The 25093-nt window shown below is 38.0% G+C and overlaps 1 protein-coding gene across 6 annotated transcripts in view; it reads right to left on the reverse strand.

Annotated features, from left to right (window-relative positions):
- Acaca (acetyl-CoA carboxylase alpha) overlaps positions 1 to 25093 on the reverse strand; it is a 263052-nt gene that overhangs the window by 90299 nt on the left and 147660 nt on the right. For 5 of the 6 annotated variants that reach the window (XM_060387107.1, XM_060387102.1, XM_060387105.1 and 2 more), the window contains 6 exons: positions 15319 to 15342; positions 12591 to 12734; positions 11705 to 11801; positions 10786 to 10893; positions 5785 to 5841; positions 5482 to 5526 (listed from right to left, as the gene is read on the reverse strand). In XM_060387107.1, the coding sequence (XP_060243090.1) occupies positions 5482 to 5526; positions 5785 to 5841; positions 10786 to 10893; positions 11705 to 11801; positions 12591 to 12734; positions 15319 to 15342 (475 nt within the window). The remainder of the gene's footprint in view (positions 1 to 5481; positions 5527 to 5784; positions 5842 to 10785; positions 10894 to 11704; positions 11802 to 12590; positions 12735 to 15318; positions 15343 to 25093) is intronic. The other variant, XM_060387103.1, reaches the window with a different exon arrangement.

The raw sequence follows: 25093 nt of genomic DNA on the forward strand, positions 1-25093 counted from the left end.
TGTTTGCTTTGTTTTGAGACAGGGTCTCATCATGCCATCCTGGCCTGACTCTTCACCTGACTATCACCTGACTCTTCACCTCCACCTGACTCTGCTGTCCATTGCTTGGAATTCGGGAATGCCTCATCATGCCTGCCTACATTTCCCTGGTATTTTAACTGTAGAACTGAACTTAACAGACTTCTATTACCAATACCAGGAGAATCAAAAAGTCTTTAAAAGCCCTTCAAAAGTGAAAGTGGGTTTTACATATGACTGACATTTTACTAATAGAATTTTGTTCTAAACAATTCTCTGGCATACCTCCTTCCGGCTGCCCCAACGATAGTGCAGCAACAGGGGGATAATTAAGTCAAAACTAAGTAGGAAGTGCTCAGCTCAGCTGTCAGTAGATTCCATGCTCTGAGCTTTACACAGTCTAGTTTTGGTTTAATTCTAGAGAAATCTAGCTTCCAGATTATTACCTAAAAAGTAAGATATTCAAATAGAAACAAATCCTTCCATGGGGTTTTCTTGAAAGCAAAGTCAGTAACATCATAATTTTTAAGCAGTTCTGCCTGAATTGAGGTACTTATATGTCATTTCTGTATACATTCGTCCCATTTTTACTTAAAAAAAAAGTAGCAGCCCTAAAATTTTTCTTTCCCACCAAATTAATTCATAGGCATGAAAATCAAACAGTTTGAATGAAAATATCTTCACTCTACGTAGTAAAAGGGCTACTTCTTGGCAGAAGGCAAGCTCTCTGTAAAATAACCTGATAGAGTTAATAGTGTGATAGTGCACGCCTTTAATCCCAGGGCTAAGGAAGCAGAGGCAAGAGGATTTCTGTGAGTTCCAGGACAGACAAGGCTACACAGTGAGACCCAGTCTCAAAACCAACACAGAACCCAAAACAACAAGAAGGAACCCCTCCCAAACAAATAACTAATGCCACTCCCATCACAGACAGCTGAGAAGGCATCTGTGGTGATATAAGGAACTCCAACTCCCCAATTTCTGAGTAGACTCTGGTACACTGAAATTCAAAACATTTACACCAGAAGCTGGAAAGAAATGTCTGCTATAGAAAAGGAAGAAAACCAATGCACTCTTTGGGAGACTGGAAGTTTACAGGCTTTCATAAAAAGTCAACTTTTGGGGACTCATAAGGCAAACCAAATACTCCAAAACATCAGAAACAAACAAACAAGCAGGCAAGCAAACAAACAGAATTTGGGTCTGATCATATGGTTTTAGTAACTTCCTGCATCTCACCTCATCTTCATGTTGCCAATTTTTCGACTAACAGCATTCCTGCTTATTCTATCACTAATGTAATTGCTTTCCAGGCATGCTCTAGTGTTATGGGCAAATATCATAATTGAATGTACACAAAGAAAACCCTCTTAGTGTTCTGATACCAAAAAAACAAAAGAATGCAACATTTCTCAGGAAGAAATTATACCTCTGCTGTGTTCTAATCAGCCAACCATCATCAAGACAATCAAAATAATTTGCCTAAATTAGCCAATCAAGACACCCTGCAAATCAGAGAATGTGAAAACCTGAAAGAAAAAGCATCATAGCTGATTATGATACTAATAATCGTGTTAAAAACCTAATGAGATGAAGAAATTGGGAGCCTGCTGGTGCAATTCTCTTCTACCTCAACGTGCTGAGAACTAATTATATAGACTGTAATTAAAACAAAGCCCTAACCAAACCTGGCTAGTTAGTCCACCAGCAAACAGAACTACCTTTAAAAAAACTACAGAAACAAACACAAACTGCTAACTATGAACCATGATAACTGATTATGATAGGAAACTCCTCCCTCAAGGCCTAAATAATCCAAACTATTTCACCTTACACGGAAGTCACTCACATGTAAACAATCATGGAAGTACAACTCTTAGAAGATTTGTGGCAATTTTTAAAACCCTACAAACCCTTAGAAGACAAAACAAAAGAAAAAACCCACAAACTATATGATTTATTTACAATTCTGATACATTATTTGGAACTTACCTTTTTCTTTTAAAAGAGAGAAAGAAATTCTAAAAATATCCATTAATATTCTTGAAATATCTTTGCTTAAAAAATAGAGAGAACTCAAATTTTAAAAAGCATTATATATCAATTAGCTTTTTATAAACCATTTGGAATTTAAAATTTAAAACATTAATGTAACTAAACACAACTTAATACTTAGAGAAATTCAAGAAGCCGAAGTTATGAGATTGTGCGGAACAGGCTATTCCTACAGCTCCAGCACTTGGGAGGCTGAAAGCACAGAGTGAGATCCTGCCCCAAACCCTCCAAAAAAATTTTTAGAAGAAAGAAAAGACAATAAAAAAACAAACAAACAAAAAACAAACAAACAAAAACCCAAGCAAACAAAAAGCAATTCAATAGACATATTTTCTTTTCAGGGATTTTTTTTTTTTAATGCAACAGATAAATTTAAAAGTACAGACTTGTTTTCCTCCAAGTTCCTATTTAAACATTAATTTTAAGCAGCTCTTTGCTTCTCATTAAGGAGACTTGACTTAACGAGTTGGCTATGAAAACAGATTCCACACCCATTGTTTTTACTGCTAGTGTAATAGCTGTGTATAGAGTCAGGCAATCAAGGCAGCAGTGCACATAGCAGTGGCCAGCTTTCTGGGGTCACCCTGACCTCAGGATAAAGTACTGAGATGCTTATAAAGTCACTGGTATCAGAAAAAGAACCTCATAGCACTCTGTGAATCCCTCCTTTTTCTTTTTTTTGTTTTGTTTTTGTTTTTTTCTTTCTGCTGTTGTTTGTTTTTTGTTGTTGTTTATTTGGGTTTCTGTTCTAGAACTTGCTCCTTGGAGCAGGCTGGCCTTGAACTCAGAGATTCGCTTGCCTATGCACCTCGGGCACTGGGATTAAAGGTGTGAACCACCACTGCCTTGCTATGAGTCCCTCTTTTTGCCTGGTCCTCATTTGTCTCACGGTTTTAGGGTAGTTGGAAACATCTATGACTTTGAAAGAGCAGTTTGTTTCACTCCACACCAACCAATGTTCTTCTTAAAAAAACTTGGTAAGCTTTCTCTTCTCCTTGCAGCACCAGGGGCACATTCTCTGTTCTATTCAGTAATACAGGGATTTCACAGTGTAGAACACAGGAGGCTGCGTACGTCACTACGGATTACGAGGAAGCCAGAGAGATCAAGGGATTCATTTCTAACACTCCTGGAAAGCTTCCTCTTTTTCACACTACACTAACTATGGACCAAGCACATATCAGACAAGATGACAGAGGCTAAGTATTCTTCATGAATGGCAAGCTACCACCAACAGAAAAACTCAAAGCAGGACGAGGGTCCTGGACTTGTACAATGACTGCCAAGGTTTCCGGGCAATTCAGTGACAGCTGCCCTTGTCCCTTGCAAAGCCAGTACTCATTTTTAGAGAGCCAAACATGAAAGCATCTCATTCCTTAAAGCAAGTTCAGCCCACAACTAAACTTCAAGTGTTCACGTGGCTCTGAAGCAGCCTTTCTAGAATCATAAAAAATGAAAGCATTTTTAATCACACCGATTTCCCACTTGATACTACTATAAATAAAAACTGAATAGTAACATCTAGAAGACCAGCCTGGCAGCCTCATTAATAGAGTTGAGCTACACACATCACTTTGCAGCCTAAATTCAGAAATATGACAACAGCAGAAGGAAAAAAATCAAGCAGTTAGATAGACTCTAAGACATAATATAGACTCAGAAATAAAAATTTTGTTTTGTTTTGATGTGTGATGTGATTTACTTATTGCTGTATTTTGTGTGTGTGTTATATCTATAGTAAAAATAAAAATATGTTAAAGAGAACAAAGAATTTTGGTTGTTTTGAAAATTTTAGGGGACAGTTTTATTTGACCATGGAATGATCATGGGAAACCAATAATTGTACTGCACACATGATGACACTAAATGCACTCTTAGCAAAAAGTAATTTTACTAATTCATGTCAGTCTCTTTAATATGCCAGTATTTCAATGTCCATGATAAAAAGAGTGAGCTTGCTCAGTCTAGCCCAATTCTGATGCTCGACCAGAGCCTGGCTTCTAGAGTGTGTACCTTAGTTTTGATAGCATCTACCAGCGACGGTGTTTATTCATGGGCACTCATATTCTATCCCCAAGCATCAATTTTATTCTCTAAGCTCCTGATTTTTCTTCTTAAGGCCCCAGGGTTCTCTCTAAGCCCTTCATACTTTCCCACTGACTCCTGTTTCCTATCTGAAGTTATTGATTGATCCATACTTGCACTCAGCTGGATTTCCTGACATCAATAACACAGGGGAGTTGTGTAGCCCACAACATTTCCTAACGCATTTCAGAAAAATCTTAGCTGTTTAGCTTGCAGGGTAGGCTCTCTAGCTTCTCTAGAGACTAGAAAGATCGGGAAGGTGACTGTATGAAACCTTTCCAGAACCGAAAATGTTCCCTGTTCATTATCACAAATGAGCAGTACTTGAGTAGTAGCATAATTGTGTTAATTGCTACAATAAATAAACAGCAACAACAAAAACAGTAATAATTTTCTCAGAAAAAAACAAAAACAAGACTTCCTAACACCCTTGGAATCTTCTTACTAAGCTACACAGAAGCAATTTGTTTTTCCTTTTAGTTTTTGTTTGAGACTGGATCTCTCTGAGTTGCCTTGGCTGTTCTGGACTTACTTTGTAGACCAGGCTGGCCTTGAACTCACAGATATCTACCCACTTCTGCCTCCTAAAGTTCTGGGCTTACAGGCATGTGCCACCACATTTGGCTTTACACTGAAGCAATTTGTAATGAAACATTAGTCATTTTGAGTGACATCATGAATACAGGCTAGGTTTCTGGCCCTACTGCTATCTCCATACAGGGTATGACCTCAGTGTAAACTAAAGTTCAGATGCCTGCTATATTAACTTGCATTCCAATAAAAATCTTAACATCACAAATGTTGAGTTAATACAGTTAAATGAGAGAGTACAAAGAATGCTTAAAACTTATTTCTTCCTGCTCTTGGAATTAACATAAAACAAAAATAGCAACTTAGGCTCTACAAAGGCATTTTAAACGAAAAAAAAAAAAATCACTGGCCTTCAGAACTGAGGTTTCTTGATATGAGAACTTGTATCCATGTAACCAGTACTCCTTTCTTTCCCCACCCTCAGTACTGCTTTCTTATTAACTCACTGTGTACGAGAAATGTGGAGGGAAATGACTGTGAGTTGCTATTTCTCATTCAACAGAGGCAATGTACACACTCATCCTTATCTATGTCCCAGAGCTACACTGAGACTTCTAAAGCAGTTAAAAATAAGAAGAAAACTTACCCCAAAATATTAGATAGAATTAAAAATTTATTTCCATACTTTAGAGGGATGGCACTCATCTCGCCTTTTCAAATAACTCAGCCATAATGTTTAGGGTACTTAGTGGAAAGCAGATAAAACCTTTTATAGTTGAAACTTTTACTTACATGAAATCTCTGATCCACCTCACAGTTGACCTGTTTTCTGAAGTCCTTTCAAATAAAAAAATGGGGAGAAAGAAGAATAAATCAACAGAAACTGGCAATAAGTAAAAATATTAAAAACTACTGAATAACATGATAAGTTTAGAAGGTCTTTCCCAGAATTATCAAAAGCTTTTTAAAAATTAAATTTATAGAGAAATAGTTATTTTTTATAAAGAGTTTACATATTACCGTAATCCCACTTCTTATGTTTAAAATTGTGATGGCAACATAAATACTAGACAGATATAATTCACATGTCAATACCTTTTGTGCAACCAGGAATGTAAGTCGCCGGATCCCATGCTCAACCAGAGTAGCTTTCTATGGAAAACACAGGATAGATGACAACTGAAATTTTATCTTATTTAGTCTTTACAAGATTCTGAAATAAGCACTATTTCTAGAATACAGAACTCATCTCAGAACCATCAAAATTAGAAATAAATTTGAACATTGTGCCTAGGATTAAGTGTTAAGGAATAAATGTTATATTGTTCAGGAGGGAATAAAAAGAAAATTTTGTGGAGAAGCAAGGGTCATATGAAGTCAGGAATAATCACCTAAAGGTAAAATGTCCTGTGGTGCTTAGTTTTTTAATTTTAATTGTGGAGGTGACAACCTAGAATCTTAGAGGAAAGAGGTCTCAGTCAGGGATTGTTTAGGTCAGGTTGAGCTGTGGGCATGTGTGTTTGGGATAAGGTTTGTTTCATTTTTGTTTTCTGTGTACGGGTGTTTCAGCTAAGTGTATGTCTGTGCATCGCATGTATGCAGTGCCCAAAGAGGCCAGAAAAGGTCATCAGTTCTCCTGAAACTGGAGTTACAGATGGTTTTAAGATGCCCTGTGACAGCTGGGAATCAAATCCAAATCCACTGAAAGAACAGGCAGGGTTCTTAACTGCTGAGGAATCTCTCCAGACCCTGCATGGGATAATCTTGATTAGATTAATTGAGATGGAAAGATCTGCCTATTGTGAGTCAGTTTTCTTTACTGATATGAGCCCTGATAGCTTGAGTACAATCCAGGGCAGGCCTCATTCCCAGGAGAGTAGTAGAGCAAGAAGAAGTAGGAAAAGAAGGAGATAAGGATGAGAAGGAGAAAGAAGAAGACTTAAAAGGTAGGTGGGTGGGAAGCGAGGTGAGAGCATAAATGTGTGTGTGTGTGTGTGTGTGTGTGTGTGTGAGAGAGAGAGAGAGAGAGAGAGAGAGAGAGAGAGAGAGAGTGGGAATGAATATGTTCAAACTAGATTGGCAAAAATTCTCCAAGAATTAATAAAAATATTACTTTGGAGGCTGGAGAGATGGCTCACCAGATATGAGCATGTATTGTTCTTCTTGAGGACTAGAGTTCAATTCTCAGTACTCACATCAGGCAACTCACAACTGTCTGTAAATCCAGTTCCAGGAGAATCTGAAAACTCTAGCCTCTGTGAGCACTTGCAATTATGTGCACATCTCCACAGACTGACAGACAGACACAATTTAAAATGTGTAGTTTTTAAAATTATAAATAAAAGAGCCGCCAGGCTTGGTATGCAATGCATGCAATCCCAGCACTCAGGAGGCTGTGGGAAAAGGATCATAATTTCAAAAACAACCTAGACTAAAGCAAGTTGCTGTCTTTAAAAGATAGGTGTTAAAAACAGTGTTTATCAGGCTTTTACACTTAGGGATCATTCATAGATCCACTTGGTATAGGCAACTAAAATATGAGGAGTCAACAGAGACTACTGGCTTCAAGATAGCCTCTGTGAGTCCTGAACTCCCAGACCTAAGCTTTCCTCAATTCTGTAATGTTCATTTGCTTCAGAAGACAAACAAATATTAAGTTTTAAATGTTTTTGAAGGCCATTACAAAGGAGCTACATATAGTAAGCAGGAAAGCAATGTCCATGAATTGGGAGAATTTATAAATAACACAAAGAAAAAGAGATTTTTACAGCCTGCAGCAATACTGTATGTAGTTTGATCACATTCTTTACTATATAACTTGAACAGTTTATAATCAGGTTCTTTTTCTAATCATTAAAATTGCATTTATTGGGACTGGAGAGATAGGTTACTGGTTAAAAAGCACTGCTCTCCTTCCAGAGGACCTAGGTTTGATTCCTAGTACCCACAGAGCAGCTCAGACCTACTTATACCCAACTATACTGTTGTAGAATACCCAACATTCTCTGGGCCCTAAATGTGGCACACAAACATACGTGTAAGCAAAACATTCATACATGTAAAATAAAATTAAAAATTACATTTATCTATTTGTGTGTTTATGTCTATACAAGTGTGGGTACTGAGAATTAAATGTAGGCCATCAGACTTGGTGACAGGTATCTTTAACCAACTGAGCCATCTTGCTGGCCTCCAATCTTAACATTAGAGATAAGATACAGGATTAAAAAAAAAGCATGTTTCTCTGTCATTTCATCCTATTTCTGTATTTCTACTATGAAAATACTGAATAATAGCATTGCTATTATTGATAGCATAAGCAAAAACTAATGGAAAAATATATTTTTATAAACAAACTTCCATGATAAATTCCTAGGTAAAATAAGTAAATTTTAGTCTAACCACACTTAAAACTTATTCCCACTGTAATCGTACTCTTCAGTGTAAGCAAACAAATGCAGGCATTATAATAAACAATGTGTTAAAAGAAAGGAGCTGTGGAGATGCTCTCTCAGTATGCTGAGCGACAGACTCTTCAGACACCAACAGAGAATTCCACTACAGCCGAGTCCTTCAAAGAGAAGCATCAATAGCTATGTTCTGGCAAGGGAAGAAAATAACTTTAATAATGCCATGATTTAAAATCAAAATTGTTATTGCTTTTAAAATTCCACAAGTGGCTGACAATAACAGCAGAGCAACAGGATTCTGATTACATTGTAATAATGCGGGTCTCACAGCAAGTCCACAGCTATTACCCAGCGATTAGGCGTCATCACCTGGAGAAACTCCATTTACACTGACTGCTTCAATCTCCTCCACAAGTCATTTACAAATATATGATCCTAATTTCTATGAGAGAAAAAAAGACATGCTGGGACTAGAAGATTATTTGGACAATTTGGATCAACCTATTTGATAGTTTAATGTGTGCCTTAAAAAAAAACTTTTTCTGAACTGCTAGAAGTATGATTATGAAGTGAAAAACAAAACGACTTATCGCTCCAGTTTTTTTCAAAATTGCCTTTCCCTCTATCTCTTCTCACATCTATTTTAAAAATATGTAGATGAAAATAGCAAATATTCTAAGATAAGCTTTCTCTAGGCTCATAGTATTAGCATTCTGCCCTGACCCTTCTAAACGCCTCAGACAAAGATACGATTTCCCTATGACTCAATGTGTGAAACTGGAGGAATCTCTTTAGATCACTTCATAAAGGTATGCAATCCATAGGTCATAGGAAAGCAAAAAGCCTAAAGTTATAAAAACACAATCAAATATAGGTTATTCACATCTAAAAGTCTAGACAGAAATTTTCACTGACTTAGTCTATGAAGGAGCTATTGCCATGAACAACAGAACTCCTACACCGAGGTAAACGTAGTCCCTGGCCAAAGCTTGATTTTAGATAGTTACCACCTAAAGGCAGTATACTCTTTTTCCAGAGAAAATTAACAAGCCAGAGAATTTTCCCCCTCTGGAAGTACAATCTCCTGTGTTGACCACTGTAATCCCAACATCAGTTTCTTGCTCTGAAGTGTCGGAGTAAGTGCTGACTCATGTTAATCGCATCATCATCCCCCCCCCCCCCCCGGGTATCTACCATGAGCATTATCTGACCTGAATGCCAAGGGCTCTAACTTTCTAGAGTGCTGCGTTAAGTTTTAATATTTACTGAGTTCTTTACAACAAGTGCTAAGTATTGTCCCTTCAACTGTAATGCAAGGGCATGGCCACTAAAGGCAGTTTTAAGAGCACACTTGGGGATCTAAAACATCACAAATACAGCTCAATAATAAAGCAGTTGCCTGATACACAGGAGGCCAGGGATTTCTATCCCCTGTACCATTACCACTGCTGATTACTGTCTTAAACATGTCTACTCAGTTCCCCTAACTAGGTTCTATGGGAATAAATATACCATTTTCTGGGCTGGAGAGATGGCTTGATGGTTAAGAGCACTGTCTACTCTTCCAGACGTCCTGAGTTCAATTTCCGTCAACCACAAGGTGGCTCACAATTATCTATAATGTGATCTGGTGCCCTCTTCTGGAGTGCAGCTGTACATGCAGATAGAGCACTCATAAATATATTTTTTAAATGTACCATTTTTCAAGTCTCCTAGTTCTGACATGAAAGCCTTTGCTCCATTATCTTCCATTTGGTCACAAAGCAGTAATAATTAAACTCTCAGAAGTTGAGGTTTTTTTTTCATGTGTACAACTAGAACTCCCGGCTCAAAAAACTTGTGAGATTGTAGAAAAGTGCAAATAAATTGAGATGGAATTTCTTTATAAATAAACATTATCATTGTTGTTGTTTTAAAATGTAAGCTGCCTTTGATCTTAGCATTCAGGAGAAAAGTGGATCTCTGTGAGTTCGAGGCCAGCCTGGTCTACAGAGCTAGTTCCAGGACAGCCAAGGCTACACAGAGAAACCCTGTCTCAAAAAACAATACAAAACAACCAAACCAAACCAACAACAAAAACACCCAACTTTGTGTCAGGCTGCCATTTATTTCAAATACTTGGAAAGTAGGTGTATCTCTTTGAGTTTGAAGCTAACCTGGTGTACACAGTGAGTTCCAGGTAGCCAGGGCTACACAGCAACACCTTGTCACAGAAAATCGCAACAACAAAAAACCAAAACAACAAAAAACTACACACACACACACAGGTATGTAACTAATACACTCAAGTAACAAAAGATGAAAAGGAAGCTGGAAGTATTGCAAATATTTTTAAGAGGAGTGGGGGGGCAGAGTTTCGGGCACATATAGAGCTTGTCACCAAAGGAATATATTCAGCCGATGAATTCAAGAATGAATAATAAATGTTCAAAACTGAAGCTCTAGGAGAGATATTGAAACACATTTTCTTAAAGACAGTTGATTATCTGAGGTCTTGTCTAAAAAGATAATTATAGATCATTAAATTACTTTGGAATTTTTTTTCCTGTAGGCAAAACTAGCCATAGTTTTGGGAATTATGATAAAAGACACAGTATTAACAATGACAAACTTTACAGGTAGGAAGACTATGAAGCAACCAGCAGGAAAGAGGCACCTCTAACTTTTTACCCAGTCAAGGACTCACATTTTGCTGGGTGAACTCTCTGAACATAGCTGCAAGGCTGTCGTCCTCAATATCACCATCAGTCTTGATAGCCACATTCAGAATGTGTATTGGTTCGTCCCTGGGGACCTGTAACCCAAGAAAACAAACAAACAAACAAACAAAAGAAGATGACACTGACTGCTGCAGAAGCTGGAAGAAGTGACAGTGCCTGGTGGAACAAAGGCATATGTCCACAGGGTATTCTGGTTTGCTACTCTGTAGGAATAAGCACACTCAAACTACTGCCCAGCTGTCACAGCAGAGTTAAATAAAGCATATAAGTCCTCAAAGGGCTGTGGTTTGAAGTTGTTTCAAATCTTGGAATGAACCTGGAAGTCATAATGGCCTTTTTTCACAGGCAGAATGAAACAATCTACATGAGGGAAAGAAAACACTATAACATAGTCCCATTTACTATACTTAGAGGTTGTCAAATGATGTGTTTATCAAACCACGGGGAAATAATGGAAGGAAAGAACAGAATGTTCAGTTACTGCGAAATTAACAAAAGGTTTTAACAAAAGGATATCTTTAAGAACAAAATATCCAAGTCCACCATTCCCTGAGGACTATTATAGTACCATATGAGAAGATGTAAGCTCTCATTGCATGGGAACTCCAGAAACTAATCTTTAAAGCGGTGCTAGTAGACCCAAGGACAGCTCTAATGGACTACATTCTTTGTCAAAATTAATATAGTACTTCATAGATTTAAAATTTATATCTATTTATATCTATTTATTCTTTAAGTTTTTTTTTTGAAGAGACGTACAAAACCAAGTAATGTAACATAGTATAAAAAGTTGAATTTGTCTCATTACAATTCTGAAGTCAAAAAAATATAGTACAAGTCCTATGTCTTAGAGTGCAAAGTGATATTCCAAATGCAATACCATACCTTGTCCTCATCATAGAGTGAAGTATGACCGGGCTCTGGGAATGTGGGGCTTTGGGGTGGGGAGTCACAGAAGCAGCCCATTATTTCATCGAAGATCCTAAAAACAAAACAAAACAAAACAACAAAAATCAGAGAAACATCCACAATAAAAACCCAAGTGGCAGGAAATTAATGCTGCATGGTAGTTGAGTCTAAAAGAATAATCTACCCTACCATGTACTCAACAGTCAGCAAAATAGAAACACCAGCAGCTAAAGATGACATGCAAAATATCACCAAGTGGCAGAAATTAGGAGGATGGATTGTTTAAACTTTAATAAACCATATATATTTTTTCTTTTAAAAAATGATATAGAGCTTTTTTGGTTTTGTTTTGTTTTCATACGTAAGATATGTGCAGTGCTGTCATCATTGCTCTTAAAGTAGCAGAAGGAGCCCGGGACTGGAGCTGTGACAGGCCAGTGTAATTACCCCTCCCCCTAGGGTAATGCATCAAGAGATAGATGCTGAATGCATTTAATCAAAAGATGTATCGTCTCTAGTGGGGCTCACTCTAGTGTTGTGTTTAATTTCTCCTGACATTTCACTCATCACAGAGCAGACAGCTTCTTCTGTTAGCTCCTGAGGAAAAGATGATTTTGCTTGTTTCTTTTTTTTTTTTTTTCCTCTGGACCAGGCTTTATACTGCAAGGAGTGGCTGAGAGAATCTGAACGAAGAGTAGAAATCAGAAGATACCTATCTCTCTGAGAGCATATACAATGAAGGCTGTATCTCTTTGGCTGGCTCAAGGCTCTTCAGGGGAATCTTTATTTTTCAGAAAGTGAGACCCCCAAGACTAGAGGTCCATGGCTTCCCTTGTACAGACACAGTCCTATAATGCCTTACCTGACAAAATCTTCAAAGGTCCGGAAAGAGACCATTCCGCCCATCCGCTGACAAGGTGGAGTGAAGGAGTTGTCCAACAGAACATCGCTGACACTAGCTACATGAGTCATGCCATAGTGGTTGAGGTTGGAGGCAAATGACATTCTAAACAGCAATGCAATCGGGTTTATTAGAAAAGGAGCAAGGACTAGGAGATTAACAAAAGGAGATGTCGAAAAAACATTCATATAGGGTCAGGTTGCAGAGCAGATATGGTTTTCCCCCCGACTACAGATAAGGCAGTAGTAAGATTCACATTTTATTTGAATTTCTCAACACTGTAGTTTTATCACTCCAAATTTTTTCAGATAGAAATCTTAAGGACCACCAGGAAATTGCATGACAGTCTTTAACACAGTGAGATGATATAGTGGATGAATGAGCAGTACATAGGGGTTAAAAACCATCCTGCATCTTCCCCATCTCCTTTCTTCCTTTAAAAAACAGTAGGCAAGCTAAGTGAACTGCAATTATTCAATATTTAAGACATTTTTGTCCCTTAGGAATAGTAATGGGTTAAACATTCCCAGATATAGTTTTATGAATATCAAAGCAGTAATCCTAATTAAGAAGAATGAAGTGGTTTAGTAAATAACCATAGCAAGTTATTATTTATAGAACACTAGATCTCAAAAAAATTATTGAGGTATTTACCTTTCCCTTTGGTAGTAGATGAACAGATATTTATTGATTATAGTTCTCCCTTTTTGAAAGAGCTTAAGCCCATATTGCAAAAATTCCTTTGTATATTTAAGCAGTTTTATGCTACAGCAAAAACATCTCCACTATAAGCCTTATTAACTTCTAGCAAGATACAAAGGCAGAGCGTTGGTCTCAAAGTATGTGTAAGCATGACAAACAGCTGCTAAATGGAGATGCTTCAAGAGAACAGAACTGATTTGTTCAACCTAAATCCATAATGAATATGAATATTCTTTGATGCATCTCAGCAGAATGTACTCATAAATAATATCATAAGGTATTTCTGAACAACCAATCAGGTCAGCCTGTTAGGAAGGACCAAGGTAAAGGATGCCTCTAGGATTTGTCTGACACATTACCAGTGTATTGATCTGAAGCAAGTTCAGAGTGAGATGATGACACCTGTTCTTTGAAAAAACTATTCAAAAATCTCCCTGAAGAACACCACCTGCAATATTGCAGGAGGAAGAGAGAGCAATGTGAGCTTGAGATCTGAGCCCCATTGCAAATCACGTTCATAAAAGGAAATGTACAGGTTATAGGACAGGGATGCTGCTCACACAGACTAAAGAGACTGACACTCCTGATTTTTACTGTTTTGGCAAATGATGACAACAGGATGGGAACTTCATCTCTCAACGGTATCGGGAAACAGAAGGCAGAGCGAGAGAGGAAACCACTGATACCATAGGCAAAAAAAAAAAAAAAAAAAAAGAAAGAAAAGAAATGCAGCACATCAAGCAAGTCTTACACATGGTGCTCACTAGAAACTGGGATTCTGAGCTGCGTTAACTCAGAAATGCTATTATCCTGATTTCTAGGATCACCAAGTACACTTACCAAAAGAGCAAGTTTGTGAGGCATCTTTTCTATCTGCCTATTATTAGACAGAAAAGAGACAAAGGGTTCCAGATAATATTTAAATGGAAACCCCTCTAAGTAAACTAACAGGCTGTATTTGTGGCAAACATAGGGTTAAAAAAATTTTTTTTTCACTTGACAGAACCCCATGGGAAATATATACGAGATTCAGTTTCCCTCTATCTCCATGCTCATGGGCCAGAACAGCTAAGGTTGGCAGAACTGAACCAAGCTTACTCTCTAAGGAAGACAAGAGGGGATCAACAAAAACACACTCTTGCTTTCCACATTTAAAAGAGCTATAATGCTATAATTTGTTTTAATTATTTAGCATTACAAAGGAAGAGAAAAAAATAAGCCTATAAATATTTTCACATGTAGTACCTACAAAGAATGTGCCACCAATTATCACTGCTTTAGCATTTTGTGGATTCAGTCCAATCAGAATTGCTATCCTCTCAAACTTGCATGTGACCTTGCTTGGCTGAAGAAGCCAGAGAAACGCAAAACACATACTATAAGTATCATTTGCATTATATTGTCTTGGGAACTTCTTCACACAGCTCAAAGTAACAAAACTTAATGTAGTTTCCCAATGTTAATCTTACAGGTATAAAATAAAATAACTTTTACATCATGGTAACACATTAACACTTCAGAAAAATAGTTCACAAACTGATGAAACATGAGATCAGCTATTTCTGCATTTTTACTCCTCTAAAAGGAGAAGCAAATTAGAGAAACTAAAACTTGAACATACTGTCAACAAGCTGCAGGGCTAAGAGTAACCTTAAAGGTTTCTCCTCTGAAAGTCCCAACTATAATGAGAACTCAGGATGTTGCCAGCAATGCTGAACATGAGCCTGTCAACACACTCCCTCTCACAAAGGGCTCAATGTAGTCTCTGTCACACCGACATTTTTCAAGTACTTTTGAAACAGCTGAAGACTGTTTTTCCCAACAGAAAGAGCAACTCAGTATGTCCAAGGGGAAACTGAGGATTCCTTAGCAGAAGATAACACATTAGCTTGTTGGCTCTAGTATAATTTTTTTTCTTGTTTCACTATTCTAAGTTGTTTTTAGGGGGAGCTGCTTTTAATTGGAAAAGAAACTAAACATACGGTACCTGTTTAGCGTGGGGATGTTCCCTCTGTAATTAAACAACCACAGTTAGTTACTGATAGGTTAGTGAAAGCCATAATAAAAGAATTGTCAGACTAGATACAAGTCACCAAGAGCTCCAGTTGAGCAGCTCCAACATCAGCAGACATAATTAAGTGCTCATTACCCTTCAACCCCCAGGGTACCTCCAAAGAGGTATCTTCCTGACCTACCTCACCACAGCAGCTGTTGAGGAAAGGGTCCAGATGTATTAACAGGGATTTTTGTTTTTTTTTTAAATAACTCTCATTACAAAAAAATAATATGGAGTAGTGTTAAAACACGGACTGGTAAAAAGTCAAAGTCAAGCTATAGTATATGACACATCTTAACCTGCATGAAATATGATCCTTGACAAAATGTCTAGATTATTCCTTGCTCCTATTATAAAGGAGCAATCAGGTATTGGTTCCATAGCTCCTCCTCCCTTATTGTTTTACTGGAATATGTAATAAGGGAATCCAGTGATGCAGGCACCCTGAAATTCAGCCCCATTCTCCTTCTCTGAAAGGCAGCACAGGAGCTTAAGGGCACTGAACATCCTGAGTAATCAAAGCTATATTAATAGTATGGTATAACTTCCTACAGTTAATATTCTTTGGTTAAATGAATGTAGGATAATTATTTTTAATTATTATTAGCTTGAAAACTCCAGTCCTTTCATTAATAAAATGGTACCTAATTTTGACTAGTTTTAGAACTTCCTTATAAGGAATGTGCCAAACTCATAAAAGGAAGATTGAGCTGGGCAGCGGTGGCACAAGCCTTTAATCCCAGAACTTGGGAGGCAGAGGCAGGCGGATCTCTGAGTTTGAGGCCAGCCTGGTCTATGGAGGGAATTCCAGGACAGCCAGGGCAACACAGAAGAAACCCTGTCTCTAAAAACAAAACAAAACAAAACAAACAAACAAAACAAAGAAAGAAGGAAAGAAAGAAAGAAAGAAAGAAAGAAAGAAAGAAAGAAAGAAAGAAAGAAAGAGACAGATGAATAGAGATAGAGAAAGACATAAAGGAGAAATAAGGTAAGAGTCTTGCATTCTCTTTGGTATTTGAAGCTATTTCTCAGAATTTTGATGTCAGACATTTTCAAACATAAAATGAATCAAACAAAAACTCTTACTTTCAATGTTAAAATGGCAAAGGGATATCATCCACAATTTAAGGGTACTGTAAGGTGTTGATTGGTTGATATCTTAACCTTCTTATACTCTTTCATCAGCACTGGTTAATTATTGGGGTTTTCTGGCACACAGAACACTTACTGAACAGAACATAGCAGGTGTGCTGAGGAGGATCAGGGAAAGAAAATGATGCAGTTTTCACAGCAGTGAAAGGAGCAGGACAGACTGAACTGGCCATATAAATAAAAGGCTATGACACATCACTGCACACAAACTGTATACCTTGTGTGATTTGTGACCAGCAATGCTCTTTGTATCAAACCTGTTTCAGAGTGAGCTCAAAAGACAAGAGCTACTTGAAGCCCTGAACCTTCATTGTCTGGATTCCTTGAGCTCTCACTTGGGAGAATGGGCTTTATTTATGAGAGATTCTTAATTATAGTGGCATTTGGCCCTCACGAATACACAAAGCACACAGATTCTACAGCAGAGCTGGGTGTGGTGAAACAGAATACTTACTGCACATTACTAAAAGAATACAGAGTGTCTTACCCTTGTAAATCTGTATAGTCTCTTACCAAAAACCCCAGTCAGAGAGAAGAAACCTACAACCAAAGCAATCTCTGCCTCCATTCATCTAGGTTTCCAGAATTTAGGCAATAGCACAATATTAACCAATTTCTTAAATTAATAAAATAGACTCACTACTTCTGTAAATACCCTAATCCCTTAGGGAGTGTTCACAGGATGAAAGTTGAGTCTTTAGATGGACAAGACCTACACTAAAAAGCACACCAGTTACCAACCAAAAGCCAGCTCTTCTCCACCAGCAACTTTCAAGCTCTCAAAGGGTATCTATATAGTATAGGAATTACTATATACACACAAGTGGGTTGTTTTTTTTTTTTTTAAGAGCAAAAACTCACAACATCATCATTTAATTAAAAGAATGGCTACAAATCAATCATGTGAGAGACAAGTTTGGCCAATTTATTCCCATTGGCAAACTGAGAATTTTGGGGGTTATAAAAGAGATGAACAAGAAGGTAGGACCAACTCTTTCTAAACAGATGCTTAGCCGTATCCTTAAGGGCTATTTATCTTATACAGGAGCTTTAAGATCAGTTTAAGAATTCGATCAACACCGCCTACTATACAATATTTTGAGACACTAGAAGTCTACATCGATGGCCTACGCAAAAGTATGATATAGGTCAAATATTCCATTTATATTGCTAAAATAAGATAAAATTTACTACATTCAACTGCATATTCATTACCTCAATAAGGCAATCAACTATATTTTCAAGTACATAAATGGGTTAACTTTTCAACTCTGTTCTTTAAATTATTCAGATCATTTATTAGGCTGAACTTTCATTTGTATGTTTTGATAAGTACTGGACTCACTCTCCCTTTAGGAATTTAAATTAGTTCCATTTTACAGACAGATATGACAAGTGCACAACGAGATAGATCTTTTCTAAAGATAATGTTCTATATGGTACTACAAACCAGAATCTACACCTTATATTTTCTCATTTTTGTTCTTAAAGCTGGCATTCCACATCAATATAGACTTTAAAGACAGGAGAAATCTTTTGGTTCCCGAGGTTCCTTGCATCAAGTTGCCTCTCATTTTATTGACCTGCCTGCCAATGATGGCTAGGGAGCCCATATGAATGCAAAGTCAGAGTTACCGTATGCTAGCTGAATTTTCTTTAGTTTAACAAACTAGTGTTTGTTCTCTGGCAGTTGAAGATTTTCTGAGCCTGTACGCCACCCCATACAACTCATTTTGCTTGATTTTAGATGGGCCTACCTATGTCTTTTTATCATATAAAAATGTTCCTCTATTTTAACTTCTAAGGCAAAGAAAAAGAGAAAAAGAACCCTCTATGAAAATGACAAGGATGCATGCACACAAGCAGTGGGTACATCAAGCTGTGACTGAGAGCCAGGACAGGGCAAATCTTTTGAAATAAGGCAGCAAAGCAGAAACAGCAGAGGTCGGCTGAGTAACCTACCAGCAGCCAGAAGCAACAGTACCAAAGGAGAAAGAGCAATTTGACTGGCTGTGACCAGTAGTGGTCTCCTTGTGTGACTGTATTTCAGCAGAAGAATCTAAATCAAGAGCTGTAAAACATGCCTGAAACATGAATTTCCCTTGGTGTCCCTCCCCAATCTCCTCACAGTTCAGATGCCCTGATTCCATTGCAAAGCTTCAGTTTACAATAAAATGATCATTGCCTCATTCATTTGCAGCCTCTTCAAAGCCCCTTCTTTGCTCTGCTGGAAGATTGCGCTATTCCTGAAACAGGAATGCCAACAGGGTTGCAGTACATTACTGCTGCCTGCTGTATAATTAGCTGCAAACCCACAGCACAAAACTACAGGGATTTACAGGTGCCCTGGATTCTGCTTTTCCTTCCCCCTGGAATCAGCTAGTCTTTCCTGACAAGAAGGGACCTTGGGCTACCCTAATGATAGATTGAGAGTTTTAAACTCGACTCTCCAATCTTACAAGTCCTGAGTGCCAAAATAACACAGCAGAGACAGGAAGCTGAGCCATGGACACAGGAAAGCACTTTGGTAAGCACTTAAACCTGCTGAGAATCTTCTCTTCTGCCAGATGCTTGCATCTTATCAGCACACTACGCGGAATGAAGAAAGCAAGCACTGTAGCGTTCTATCTATAGCTCATTCTAGCCTGCTAACCACAATCACGTGCTCCCACTGCTAAAAATGCTACAAGTTGGATGACTTTTGAGTATCTCAGTACTATCCAAAGAGGGGTCTAATCTCTGAGGGTCAAAGATTATCAAAAATTTCAAGAATGAAGGTAGGCTGCTAATTAGCAACATGGAAAACCTCTCATTTCTAATTTTCTTCCCAAATACAACAATCTTGAGACCACTGACCAACAACTGAGCACCTAAGGTGCCAAAACCACTGAACCCAGCTAGGAACAAAATGTGCTGTCAGGAGAGAACACAGCTGACCTCTTCTGAAAGTGAGGCATGAGAAAAGCAAAGTGCCTGAACTAAAGCGCACTAACACAGAAGGGCAGATTTACAAGGAACAAATAGGAAAGAAGGTGTCATACAACCCAACTTAACAAAAGCATGGATGTCTGTCTAAGAAATAGGTGGAAACCCCAATAGGTCCCATTATAAAATAAGCACAAAAATATACAGCAAGTATATATACCTTCATTTCCAACATCAGCTTTGATACTTATGTGAATCATGAATTAAAAGGTTTAAAAATTGCCCAAGTTAACTGTGTGTTACATACAAAATTTATTTTGAGTTTTAAATTTTGTACTCCCAGCCTGTCAATAATATAGCACTATATGCTGTCACAGAATTTACTGCATAATGTGCTTTAGGTAGATTTGTATAAAATAGCTACATTTTAGAATGTTAACTACACTGAGTAATGGAAGAACTTGTTTCCACATTATTCTAAAATACTGAATATGACCAAGGTTAAGTGAAATCCTAACATTAAATCATCTCACAAACTGTTGAAAATAAAAGCATTGGGATAATAGGGTTTGGCAATTTTAGCACCAGTGAATGATACCATGATTTCAGAAATGGAAAGGGGCGGGGATATGAGTGGGCTAGAGGTGGGGGAAAGACAGGTACAAACACACCCCAAGTTCTAGACCCTAAGAATAAGAAAAAAAATGCTAACAATAAAAGTCTGAGCTCTAGGATCAATCCATGTAAAAAACTAGTAACTCACTAAAGAGCTAGGCTCATGGACTGTGAAAGCTAGAGAATTAGCTCCCTGAGGTAGACAAGCTGCATCAACTACCCCTGTATCAAGAAACTGATTGAAGAATCTTACATACAACTCCCTCAAGGATAGCTCCTAACCAGTTACAAGTCACAGTTAAAAACTGACACTTAAAAAAAAAAGTGTGACAGGTTTCTAGCTATTCTTTGGCTACTGTTCAAGAGAAAGGTACATGAAGAAAAAGCTAACTCCAGATCAAGGATGTCTCTGAGTGAAGCTCTAACAACAGACTGCTCTAGTGAGCAACATTAGGGGAAGCAAGTAAGGTGAAAATAAAGTTCTCAGAAAAAAACTGGGGAACTGTGAAGAAAGTTCAAGAAGAAAACGACACATGGAATAGAGAGTGCCTAGCAAGATGGATGAGGCAGGAAATCACAGGGATTAACAATGGCCTAGTATTCTATTTAAAACAAAGAAAATCATTGAGCGGCCAGAGCGATGGCCCAGCTGTTATTTTAGAGGACCTGAGTTTGATTCCCAGCACCCACATGGTGGCTCACAACCATCTCTAACTCCAGTGTCAGAGGCTCCAATGCCATCTTCTGGCCTCGGAGGACACCAGGCACGAACATGCTGCACTGGCCTACATTCAGGCAAAACACCCACACACATAAAACACCCACACACATAAAACACCCACACACATAAAACACCCACACACATAAAACACCCACACACATAAAACCAAGTGTGCTAAAAAGGAGTCTTTCCTTGCACAGAGCTGCCCGACTTGTTTGTAAATGTGCCTACGTTCCAACAGTCTAGAAACAAGTCCCAACAAAACATAGGCCTTCAATTCAAAAGGCCTTTCTGAATAAACAACAACAAATCCCACTGCTGCTGTCAGGTTACAGAGACCCACGCTCTGGTCCAAACTGTGGGAGTCAAAGCAGTAGCCAAAACCTGAAGTGAGAATTCCAGCAGGTAACACCATGGCTTTGTTAGCGAGGACGATGGCTTGCAAAGACGTTCCTAACCAAGTGCTGAACAATTTGAAAACAGGGCTAGCGAAGAGAATGCAAAAGTAACTAGTTAAATAAAATGCGTGTTTTCAAGCCGGGCGTGGTGGGGCACGCCTGCAGTCCGTACACTCAGGAAGTGAAGGCAGGAGGATCTGGAGTTCAAAGTCATCCTTAGTTATAGAGTAGTTGTAGACCAAGCCTAGGCCATATTTAAGACTTTGTCTCAAGAAGATACCAGCCCCCAAAACAGTTTCTTGCCAAAGAATTTTTTTAAATTGTTAACCCCAATTGGGAGAAAAGGTTCTAATCTGCTTTGCACTGATATAAGATTATACATTCTCTTTTAACAGAGTAATTGTTAAAGCATGTGTAAAATACCACAGTGTAAATCTGCACCCAGTATAGTTATAATTGCTATAACTACTAAAAATAGCAACCTAAGAGATGTTTTCCCTCCTCTCTCCCAGGGATAATACCATGAATCTAAAACAAAAGGAGTCATTATTATTGTTCTAATTAACTTTTCGTCTAAATTTGAGCTGAACAGAATGGTAGCAACTAGCTGTGTACGGTTAGGAAGTAGTAGACATGAAGCTAGTCTGTACTGAGAAATGCTATACAGGTAAATTAACTGAATGTCAATGGCTAAATATAAATAAGAAAATATACATTAATAATTTCATTATATATTGAAAAGATATTTTCCATATGTTGGTTTAAGTGATATGTTATTAAAATAATTTTTTGTATTTTCAAATGTGGCTTATAGGAAATTTAAAATTACGTATGTGGTTTGCACTGTATTCTACTACACAGTGCTGAGTATCAGAGGAACTTTACAGTCATTAGCAGGACTCTAATCCATTATGAATCAGGGTTTGGAAGGCAGAATACCAATATGTGTATCTTCAAAGTACTCTTTAAATAGTTCTGATAATCCTTAGAACAGAACAAAAGAAAAATATTGGAGTTAGAAAAATTAGCTAAGCTTTAAAAAAGGTGAACAGGCTTATTGTATGTCTTCAGCCGTTGTTCAGCTGCCAGGAGAAAGAGTCCAAATCCTTGGAGTTTCCCAAGCAGTGGGAGTGTATTTTGTTATTCATGCATCGCATCTGAGCTTATGCTAAGAGGTGACAAAACTCGAGATAGAAGCTAGTCACTAGAAACATCGACTATGTGGCTAGAGGGTTAGGCTCTGTGCTAACCTGACCTCCGGGAGGAGATTGAGTACATTCGTGTGGCCTATGATTTGCTCAGTCGTGCCTATGAAATGAGACCCTGATAAAAACCTAACCCAAGCCTGTTGGAATTTCCTGGCTGGTGAACACACTGATGTGCTGAGAAGGTAGTGTGCCCTGATTCCACAGAGAAAGAACAAAGAAAGCTGCATTTCAAGCCCTCTCACACTTCCTCCATGTTTTCCTTGCCTGGTCCTGGTCTAGTTTCTTTATAATAAAACTGAAGTAAAGCACAATGGCCAGAATTACAACCCTAGCATTCGGGAGACTGAGGCAGGGGGACTGTGAATTGGGGGGCAGCCAGAGCTACATAGTGGGCCTGTTTCAACACACAAAATTTTGGTAGAATTGAAAATAAAATTGTGATGCTTATTATTAAACTGAGGAGACTGCAGAGACCATGAACTTTATAGTCCATTGGTCAAAAGTGGGTGGCCTGCAGCCATTCCATGGAGGGTTGAACACTTATCTGATAGTATTTGATCAAATCAGATATTGGTAAAAATCAAAATTGAATTATAATACACCAATCTGTATCAGACAGTTATAATTCTGAATATATTTTTAAGCAAATATAAAATAATATCAAATGTTAAATCAAATTTGTAACTTTCTGAATAAGTTATTCTCTGAAACTGAATATATCATTCTGTGATCAAATGTAATCACCTGATCTTAAACTAAAAAAAAAAAAAAAAAAAGGCTTTAGAGCCTTAAAGAATGTACACATTTTATAGATCTGTGTGTGTATGTATGTACATGTGTGTGTGTGTGCCTATCTCTCCCTCCCCAGCATGAGGTTACAAACATATTCCTTGTATCTGGCTTTAAGAAGGGTGCTACAGACCTAAACTTGTGTCCTCATCTTTGTGTGCGATGAGGTTTACTATCTAAGCTATCTCCCAGGCAATTTTTATGGTTTTCACAAAGATTATTTATCATTATTTTGCACTATCTTCATTTGTACGTCTATATAAATACTGCTTCTACTAATAATGATGACATTCCAGCAGCTCTACAATTGCACACACGGTCAAGGAAAATATCAGGATCTATAGATTACATTTCTTTTCAATCCTGGCCTTTATCCATAGGGATATATACATTATGAACGATGGGAAACACAAGAACATTTTGAAACCATATCAGTATTAAACAAGATTTAGTTTCCTTCATGTAGAAGGGAGAATAAGGTCTCTAAACAAAACAGTTAAGCATTTCTTTCTATTTCAATTTAACTTTTTTTCTCCAAACTGGATACATAATCTCAAATTTTGAAAGACAGGGCCAGTGGGAAGACTCAGGGTAAAGGCATTTGCCAGCAAGCCTGACATGAGTTCAAGCCTCAGATCTATATGGTAGAAGGAGAGAACTAACTCCTGCAAGTTGTCTTTACACACACACACACACACACACACACACACACACACAGAAAGAGAGAGAGAGAGAGGTAAAAAAGAAAAAAATAGTAAGAATTTTAAGAGCAAATCAGAAAGGCCAGGGGAGCAGTGTGGAAAGAAGTCAGGATGAGCCTTGCAGGCTGACAATAAATCACTGCCCACAGGAAAGAAGCAGGAGAAAGCAGGAAGAAAGGGAGGCTGTCTTGAGAACTACAGAGCATTAAGTATAGCATGTATTCTCTATAATTATTCAAGGAATGCAGAAAAAGAAAGAAGACCTAGTGCGGAGCCCGTATGTGCCACAAGTACTTCGCTGCTCGATGAAGGACAACCATTCGTTTCTAGAAAATGAGATTCTGAAATCCATGGAGGCAAAAATGTACTGAGAGATGCTTGCTAAATCAAGGATATATGCTTTTCTCTGCCAGCCACAAGACATTTTTGAGGTGGAGAAGTGAAAGGATCATCTGAGACAAAGAAGAGACGCACTTTTCCTGAAGATGCCTCTGTTCATCTGCCGACCTTGCTGGATCAACAGTGGCATCCAGTGGCCAAAAGTCTCAGTACAGACTTCTTTGTCTCCAGAAAGGCTCTATTGCTTTGGGTGAAGTGGCAATTCAGAACAAAACCATTTCTGGTATCTATAACTAAGGATCCCCAAAGACATAGTGGTTTGTAATACCAAGCGAAGGACCAAAGGCAATAAAGAAGAAATGGAGAGGAGCAGGGTACGATTGGCTGTGGTATTTATATTTCCTGTGGTATTACTAAAAAGAATAAAAAAATATAGGAGGGATGAACATATGTGTGGCTTGGAATTCTTGGAATCTCACTGCCACAGAATTTTTTAATAAGCATAGAAATTATTTTTATTTTAAGCCCAAAGCAAAAACAAATTTACATACATATGCACATTTTAAAGGACTTGGCTAAAGAAGAATAATAGAACTAGATGGCCAATTAAGTAATTAATCTTACTTAAAAAAGAAGTCTGGGTCTCTCAAGTGTGACTCTGAAAAAAAGGCTGAATGAATGACAGCAGTTAAATTCAGGTTTTGGTGTTCTGGAAGGCGGAGACTGCTCAGGTAGACAAACTTGCAGTCGGCGCAGGCCAAAGCAGAACTTGCACTGCATTCCCGTCTCAACCGCTGCCTGAATTTAGAGTGGTAGGGAGGATCTGGCACGTCAATGCTCATGGGAGAAAGAAAAGAA

This window comes from Meriones unguiculatus, chromosome 7 (genome assembly GCF_030254825.1).
Source record: "Meriones unguiculatus strain TT.TT164.6M chromosome 7, Bangor_MerUng_6.1, whole genome shotgun sequence".
Lineage (NCBI taxonomy): Eukaryota > Metazoa > Chordata > Mammalia > Rodentia > Muridae > Meriones > Meriones unguiculatus.